Source organism: Psammomys obesus, unplaced genomic scaffold, assembly GCF_907164565.1.
Source record: "Psammomys obesus unplaced genomic scaffold, mPsaObe1.curated_primary_1811, whole genome shotgun sequence".
NCBI classification, from domain to species: domain Eukaryota; kingdom Metazoa; phylum Chordata; class Mammalia; order Rodentia; family Muridae; genus Psammomys; species Psammomys obesus.
This window is the reverse complement of record NW_026585580.1, coordinates 12,078,372-12,087,159: the sequence shown is the minus strand read 5'-3', so window position 1 is coordinate 12,087,159 and position 8,788 is coordinate 12,078,372. Positions and strand designations below refer to the sequence as shown.

Sequence of the window (8,788 nt, the reverse complement as noted above, 5' to 3'; positions counted from 1 at the left end):
ACACACACACACACACACACACACACACACACACACACACACACACAGAGTTTAAATGTGACTATTTACTTCTAAGCAGGTTGTAGCAATGGTCAAACAACCTTTAACTCGACTGACAGGAACTTATTTTCTAAGGCACTGAAAAATAAAACTAAAGTGCCTGCTGCTTCCGTGGGACCCCAGGTGGCAAGGCATCAGATTGGCAGTTCCAAGAGCACGTGACAGTACTGCTTGCTGGGACCAGGTCACTCCCCCGACAAGAACACTTCCAAGCACGGGTCAGGAGGAGACAGCTGTGTGGCACTGTATTTCACTTGCGAACATAAAGAACAAGTTTTGAAATCATGGAAACAGGACGACTGACCCGTCCCTTCCTTCTATTGCTTACAGGTCAGTCCTGGACACTCAGGGGAACTTGCCAAGTTTTTAACCCAAATTTTAAAATTTGCTATTTATCAGGGTTCCAACAATTTCCAGCCACTGTTTTAACGGGGAGCAGTACATCATCAGTAGCTTTGAGATATATGTGTACAAATATATATGTATATATATTTTATGTGTATATTTTAGGACATCTACCTAGGATTTGGATTCTCTGAATATATTCTTCATCTACGTCAGGATTCTCTGATATGCCAGATTTAAGTTTTTAGGGTTGAAATCATTCCAGTGACCTGTTTTCGTTATTGGCTTTAAGACATGACCTCCCTAAGAAGCTCACCCTGACCTCGAACTCAAGTGATCTAACCTGTGGACTTAGCTGGGACTACATGAATGTGCCATAGCACTGAGCTCAGTGTTCTGTACCCATTTCTTGAGGAAGAAAGGAAAAAGAAAAAGGAGAACAAAAGAGAGAGAAGGGCTGTGCGCAGGGGGTAGGTATTCTGTGCTTGGTAATACTAATGACTCCTCAGTACTCTGGCTCTGGGATTATCGCAAGCTGAGAAGGCGAAAGGAAACTCCCAATGGTTTGAAGTCTCCACAAATGCAGCGATGACAAGCTGGATTCTTAAGATGCCTCTGAACTACCTTAAACCACCCATCTTCAAAACAAACAAACAAACAAACACCACCTTATTTTGCTAGTTAAAGGAGACTCTAGCTTTTGTTATCATGAGCGTTTGCCTGCATGTGTCTGTGTCCATGAGGCCCAAAGGCAGCACTGGATTCCCTAAAACGAGAGGTACATCCAGATGGTTCTGAGCTGCCACACAGGTGCAGGGAACCGAACCCAGGTCCTCTGAGAGAGCAACAAGTGCTCTTAACCTCCCAGCCCTCTCTCCAGCCCTGAGACTCCATACGTCTTTAACGGGGGTAGTATTCAGACATACGGAAACAAAATCGTCCACTTAGTCTTTGATGTAAAAAGCCAAGCAAAGCACTCAAGGGACAGCCACTTCAGGTCCCCCCCCCTCTTAGATGATGCGTATAACCAAGTGCGCACGCTATGGCATCATCTCACGGTCAGGGCTACCTTGTTCAGGCCTCGACAGGAGGGCGCAGCCCCTACACAGACAAGGCACCCATTCTCGCCAATGACACAGCTCCAGGCAAGAGGGAAAAACATCCTTTCCCCGTGTGCCTGAACACCATCCTCTGAACTGCATGCTCAGCTCCAGAGAACGCTGTGACCTCTCGGGTCCAAAGGAGCCTCCTGCTGCTCTCATTACAGCTGGTGCTATTTTCTTATCTAGGAAAACTGTGTGATTAAAAAAAAAAAAAAAAAACCCACTGTAGAAGAGTACCACAATATTAATTAATGAAATCAGCCATCTTGTCACCTGTCCCACTTCTGCCCATGCTTTTTAATGGTTCATAGTGAAGTCCCCCTTCATGGTGTGATGGTGGGACTGTGGCAGCCTAGGGGTCATCAACAGTAGAGGGCACGCAGCTAGGACTTATTAAGATGCTTACAGAACAGGTGGTTCCACTGGCTCTAACCTCCTTTCGCGTCTCCCGAGCCTCTCCTGTCACACTATTAGTTTACGCTTTACTTAGAACAGACAGAAAAGCTCACTTTAAATAATCAAGTATTCCATACATTCAAGTCAACACGTTTTATTAAATGCATACTAATATCTTTCTCTAGTATGTGAGTATACATAATAAATTAAAATGCATATTTATTAAATATAAGTAGATATAATACCAGAACATGATTATTCCAGATGAGAAATCAAAATAAACCCACTTTTAAAGTACCCTTTGGTCACTCCAAATTGATACTGTTCATAAAAAAAATACACCGGTTTTCCCTGGGGAAAAAATTAATTCCATAGCAATGTAGTTAAGGGACATGTTTTATTTCATAGCTTTCTGCAAGCGAAGTTGCTGTTACAAAACGATACAGGGGCTGCCGTCCACCCAAGCAAAGCAAACCTCACGTCTGCACGAATGCACTTTGCATCACATTCTTACAGTATAGATGGCTGATGCCCAGGGCGCGTCTGGCTGCGACTAAAGCAACGGCACAGGGATGCTGGCAGGTGCTGGCACACCGTGGTACCCAAGGATGCTGGGAGCATTCTCCTGTGAGTTTCTGTTGGTTACTGCTTGAAGAACTGTGTGTTGGTGTGTTTCTCCTTTTGTCTTCCTTCTAATTTATAGTTAAAGCATCTCAAAAAAAAATAATAATAAAGATTTCCCTGCTATGTCTGTAAGCTGTTCGGAACTTTCATAAAAGGTGTCATGAGGTATCCCTTAATGTCAGCTATGTGGCGCTGTGGTTGTCGGAGAGCGGAGACTTACCTGGAGGTACAGTAACTGACTTTAGTGTATGGTCTGCACATGGCCGTGCAGAGACAGTGGTTCATGTTAAAAGTCTTTCTTCCTTATCACATATGATGTGACTTTTACCCCAGAAAATCTGACCAAAAAAGTGATACAGATCAAATAAAAAGACAAATAGACAAATAAGACCATCTGCAGAATTTAAAACTCGCCTCCTGCGATATTTCACAGTAATTTCTACATCGTATTTTACATCATTCACTTAAATAATAAACGCTCAGGGGAGGGGCTTGCCGGAGCCAATTGCACTATCTCTTTGAAGACTTGTCTAATTTGCTGGCAGGTGACTTCCTCTGGGGCGTGGGGATCTTGGAAGGCTTGGCTGTGGATGGCCGAGAACCTGCTCGGGGCCCAGGTCTGTGTGTCTGTGGGACGGTCTCCACGTCCGAGCACACGGACTGAATTTCTGAAATGTCAAAGTCTGAGGCATCACTGCCTCGGCGGCTGCTGGCCCTGCTGCCTGCTTTGCTTCCGGCTCTGCTTCCGGGGCGGCTGGGCGTCTTCCTGGCATCTGGAGAGGAAGGGCAGAGAGGAGTCACCTTTATCATTTGCTCATCTGCAAAGGATTCCAGAGAACCCGAGGATCTCGTGTAATATCAGCATGCTCTTCCCACACTCAGCTCACACAGAAAACCGCACAAGGGGAGGCAGCCTCGTTGTAAGGGACGTGAAATAGAAATACCCAGGCTGACACACCAAGGGAAAGCTCAGGCTTACCCTAGGTAAGAACTTAAAAAGTATCCATTCCACGCTGACACAGAGGAGACCCCTGCCCAGTAACTGGGTTTTCCCTGGTGACCTGGCCCAGCCCCTTGTGCTCTCTGAAGGGTAAAGGCGGCTCCCGGAGCAAGGGGACAGATCCCACGGTTATGTTTAGGCCCCGCCACTCTTTGGCCCTCTCCAGAAGCCATTGCTTAGTCACCTGTTCCTCAGACTCGTTCACCTCCTGTCTGTTGGGGAATCGGGGCGTCACGTCACTTCATTTCAAAAGCACACCACACTGCCACACAGTGCAGTTAGGAAGAGAGGGAAGAAACGTCGCACACTCACCAGCAAACTGTGTTCGGACCCTGGCAGCTGCGGTGGTTATCAAGGCACTGTCCTCCCCAGAGTGGAAGCCTTTCCCTGACAGATAGCCAGGAAGTCGCAGCTTGCTTCCCTGGATTGGCGTTCCCTGTGTGACCAGGGAAGAGATCACTTAGGAACGTGCCTGAGTTTCCTGAAACTCCACTGACACCCTTTCCTCATGGCTGGGCCGTCTAGACAAGCCCTCTGAAGGAGGTGGACACGCTTCAGTTAAAGGATGTGCATGGCTCCCCCTCGCTCTCCTCCTCCGGTTTTTGTCCTTACTCAGGTAAGGGAAACCTTCCAAAGAAAATGGCTCCCTGCCTGGGAAGGGAAACCACGAAAACCAGAATCCCCGCAGAATACACAAGCCCTGGTGAGAAAAACCTGCATCAAACCGCAGTGGGTGTTAGTATCTCTCAGACATCAGTGTTACAGTGTTAGAGAGCTGTCCCTGGGCTGGTGACTGTGCAGAGAAGGGAACAGGGCGCTGCAGACTGTGCCTGGACAGTCCACCGCCTTCAGTCGTCCTAGGAAAGCCAGGCCGATGTTAAACAGAGATTCTGAATGAAAAAACAGCCTTTGATAAGACAGCGGGGAGGGGTTGGGGTGAGGTGGAGGTGGGGGAGGGAGGCTTGAAAGGGAGGTGTGACCTTCTAACTTCATGCTGCATGTGCTCACTTCTTGAATGTGTTCACTTCCTGGCTCTCTGTTACTTTCTATTTCTTCATCTTCTTTTTTATTTTTTATTTTGGCTGTTTACTTTTTGTGGTACTGGCTCAACCATGTAAAACTTATAGGCAATACTTCTGGGATACTTCTTGAAAACTCATAAGAGGCACTTGAGGAAAATGTATGGAGCAAGTTTAAGACAGTATGTTAAGTCTACACCCATCTTTCTGGACTGTGACATTTTAGAAATTCTACGGAAGTTAAAAACGCTTGAGCATAAGAGATTTCTTTGTCAATGAGCACATAGCCAAGAAGCCATGGAGAAAACAAATCTACGAAAATAATGATTGTATTTTTAGAATGAGCTTCCCATTAGAGTTTATGATTCTTAATAACGCATACATAGAACTTTTGGTATTGGTGTTATCATTTGACATTGCATTTATTGGTGTTAGTATCTGATTCCAACCCTCTGCTTACCTATGCATTCTGTACACATACCTAAGTGATATTTCTTTGATAGACATGTAGCCCAGGTTGGCCTTAAATACACTGTGCAGCCGAGGCTGGCCTGTAACTCTGATCCTCGTTTTCATACTTCATACTGTTTGACATCTTCCTTTATTGCTTCCCACTTTACTTCTGTGACAGTTTCTCACTGATTTGCTAGCTTGTCTCTTTCCAACATTTTCCGCCCCAAGTACCTTGCTTTCAGGTGGGTTCTGGGGATGTGAACTCAGGTCTCATGTTTGTACAGCAGGTACTTTACCAACTGAGCCATTTCCCAGCCCCTACTTTAATTGGGGCAGTTGCTACTTAAAAAAACCAAACCAAACCAAACCAAAACTAAAAAACTGGACATAGAAATTTAGCCCCAAATATTAAAACAAACATTGATCTATGACTTGAGGTCCTTTAAGGGCTTTTCAGTTTTTACAGAATAGATTCATAACAACTTACAGACTTTTCTGGATGTAATCTGTGATGCTAGTGTGGCACCCAGGGGAATGAAGAAGAAGGAAAAAGTATTTAAAGGGAGTCCATGTTTGTCTCAATTCCCCGACTTGGCTAATCAGGACTGATACTGAAAAGAGAAGGCGTCCACCTATTCTTATTAATATGAGCGTTACTTAACAGAAAGCGTCATGAAAACCATTAAGGGTTTTTAAAAACTGCTATATTTCTTTTATTCAGGGGCCTTGGCTTTACTCCTAACTATTAAGCCAAATATAGCTCCTCATTTCCAATTAAAGATGTTTACAGACTCCTTCCCCATTGTTGTAGTTTTAATGCAGGATGTGAAATGGTGTCTACACTGATCAACTCACAGAGGTTTCTTTAAAAGAACAGATGGTTGATTTGGGGGGTGGGGATTATTTTGTTTTTAGACAGGGTTTCTCTGTTTAATAGCCCTGACTGACCTGGGACTCACTCTGTGGACCAGGCTGGCCTTGAACTCAGAGATTTACCTGCCTCTGTCTCCTGAGTGCTGGGATTAAAGGCGTGAGCCGCCACCACCACACATCTAAATGGCTGATTTTTAGTTGAGTTGATCTATTACATGAGTTAATCTTGGCAAATGTCATATTCCCCAAATATCTTCTCTCTATACATGCCATTTTGAGAAGTGACCCATGTGTTTAACTGAGATTAGGTACAGCATAATACAGACATCTTCTGAAAATGACAGCTCTCTACCTCCCTGTGCCCGTCCCTCTGAGGCCTGCACCTAGAACCGAGAACTATGTCACAGCCGGCCAGTGTGCATGAGAAGGAATGAATGCCACAGACATTCCGAGGGACCATCCAGGGTGTACACTGCTAAAATTCTTTTACTCTAAGTAATTCCCTTGCAAGTGGCCGTTCCTCATCTAAGTATCTTGTTCAAGTTATGTCTACTGCCAAGAGCACTCCACCAACATTAAAAGAAAACTTTCCTAGGCCTGGATATACACGCAGAATTAAGTATGAGTGAGAACAAAAGCCGAGGGGCGTACGCAGACCGACGGTGTGGCCGTTCTAAGTGGCCACCGTCTTTCCCGACAGCCCTTTACTTTACTCTCACGTCCCCTGACAGGCAGTGCACACACGAAGGCAGGGGCAAGGCTGTTAGTAGGTGACAGTGTCAGTTAAGGCAGGCTGTTAAGAATGGTGTCTGGGCCTTACGATACCTCTGCAGATGACACGGGAAAGTCTGAGCACTCTGCTGCTTTACAAGGAGTTGACAGTTTGCTGTTTGTCAACCATGGTTTACCATAATTGCGTGTTAAAGGATGGAGGATCTGCATGGAACAACGGCAAATCAAATGTAAAGGACAGCAGACAAAAACAAAAACACAACAAAACACCGAACCCACAGAAAGGAGATTCATAGCAGAGTCACATGACACAGGCAATAATGAAGATAAAGGTGGATGGAGCCGAGGACAAATCAGACATACAAATAAATAAATAAATAAATAAATAAATAAATAAATAAATAAAAAGAATACAAGCTTTACACAGAAAACTCAGTCTGAAAGGTGACAAAGCCCCGAGACAGGTAACCCTGGACAGAGGGCGACTTCATGGGTCACCGGGCAAAGCATATTTAAAAATGTGGTGGGAGGAGATACAAATGGCTGTGCTTTGGACAACGAGGGGAGGTCCCAGCCTGGGGTCCTACCTTGGGTGTGCTGGCCGCAGCGGGCACCTGTTGGGAGGCTGCCTGGCCAGCATGACTGGACGCAGAGGTGGATCTGTTGGGGGACGCTCCTCGCGAGGAAGGCCGCGACCGGCGGCCCCGCGGCCGGAAGGCAGCCATCCCCTGGCTGGCGCCGTCGGCTAAGATGAACTTCTCGCGCAGCTCCATGTTGGTCCTTCCTTTGGCTGGATCGCGCACGCGCAGCAAGGACAGAGAAGGGAGAGAAAGCACTCAGTCTTTGCGGAGGAGGGGAGGGCCGCCTGGCACCAGAGAGCACGCTGGGAATTTCGAGAACATCTTTTTGCCATGCCAACTCCAACTCAGCATAACAAGAAGTTAAATGCATTCCTGCACAATGCATTCCTCTCGGATACAGGGGAGCGTGGAGATGGGAGAGGGGGATGCTCACTCTAACACTGGGCACCAGCCAGGGGAGCAGTATGAAACAAGTCAGCATGGAGATGGGAAGCTCATGCCACTGTTAATCCAGGAGCTGCCGAGGCCCCTCCTTCTGTCCCCCTTACACTGAGCATACAGGTCAGGAAGGCTGGGCTGCACCTTTTACATGTACTGCTGAGGTCCGGAGAAGGCCAGTATTTAACACTGGGGTTAAACGATTACACAAAATCGGAGGTGGCTTGTTAGTCATGACGGTAACATAAAAACTTCCAGAATTGTCACTGAGGTGAGGCAGCTAGTATTTTAATTTTAGGCCTTAAAACAAAAAACAAAAACAAACCAAAAAACCAGAAAACCAAACCAAACCAACCAAACGACAAAGCCTGTTTTACCGACATGCGGTAACAAACACCAGACCCAGGAACCCACGAGGCAGTCAGCGAGGTGGCACTCATACAAACACATATGCACATGGAGGCCACTCCACAAGGGCAACGTGTCTCGTGTGCCCCGTCACTCGCGTAACGGCCGCACTCGATGGACCACCAGTGTGTCGAGTTTTCAGAACTTAAGGTTAGAAGCCCCAGCTCGCCAGGTGTGAGTTAAGCCATACACGTGAATGAAGCGTGTTATATTAAAACAAATCATGAAAGCGAGAATGTGAAAGTGGGGAAGAGGAAAGCGAGGGGGGAGAGCCAAAGAGAGGGGTTGCCAACCTATAGTAGGCTGAGTAGTAGTAATTGAAGAGTTTGATTCCGAACGTAACATTTTACTCCCATGATGATGAACTGGAAAAGATGACACAGGATACCAGTCACATTAGAGAGCACTGTTAGCAGGGAGGCAAAGTCCAGGAGGCGGGTGCGCAAGGGCTGCTCGGGCCCAGCCTTCAGCACGCACTCAGGGGAGGAGTTGCACCAGCGGAAGAAACCCTGCAAGGCCCCACACAGCCAGGAGAAGAAGCGACTGCAAAGCTCGGCCAGCCGCGCTAGCTGGTCCTCCGGGACCCCGTGGAACAGTCTGCATTTTCAGTGCCCTTTCCTAACCACTGCTGCGCTCACCTCAGGCTGTGCCGTTGTCACAGCGCAGCCAAGCGCGCCACAAAGTCATGTTTGGTCAACAGCGGCCTTTGATGGAGCTGAGGCAGTCCTATCGCCTGGCTGACGCTGTCCCCATCTC

General features: G+C 46.9%; 1 protein-coding gene across 12 annotated transcripts in view; it reads right to left on the bottom strand.

Moving 5' to 3' along the window:
* Positions 1 to 2,282: 2,282 nt before the first annotated feature.
* Dst (dystonin) overlaps positions 2,283 to 8,788 on the bottom strand; it is a 400,583-nt gene continuing 394,077 nt past the window's right edge. For 7 of the 12 annotated variants that reach the window (XM_055606512.1, XM_055606422.1, XM_055606448.1 and 4 more), the window contains 5 exons: positions 8,326 to 8,397; positions 7,193 to 7,395; positions 6,699 to 6,809; positions 3,841 to 3,964; positions 2,283 to 3,301 (listed from right to left, as the gene is read on the bottom strand). In XM_055606512.1, the coding sequence (XP_055462487.1) occupies positions 3,039 to 3,301; positions 3,841 to 3,964; positions 6,699 to 6,809; positions 7,193 to 7,395; positions 8,326 to 8,397 (773 nt within the window). In that variant the 3' untranslated portion in view covers positions 2,283 to 3,038. The remainder of the gene's footprint in view (positions 3,302 to 3,840; positions 3,965 to 6,698; positions 6,810 to 7,192; positions 7,396 to 8,325; positions 8,398 to 8,788) is intronic. The other 5 variants (XM_055606436.1, XM_055606520.1, XM_055606491.1 and 2 more) reach the window with 2 other exon arrangements.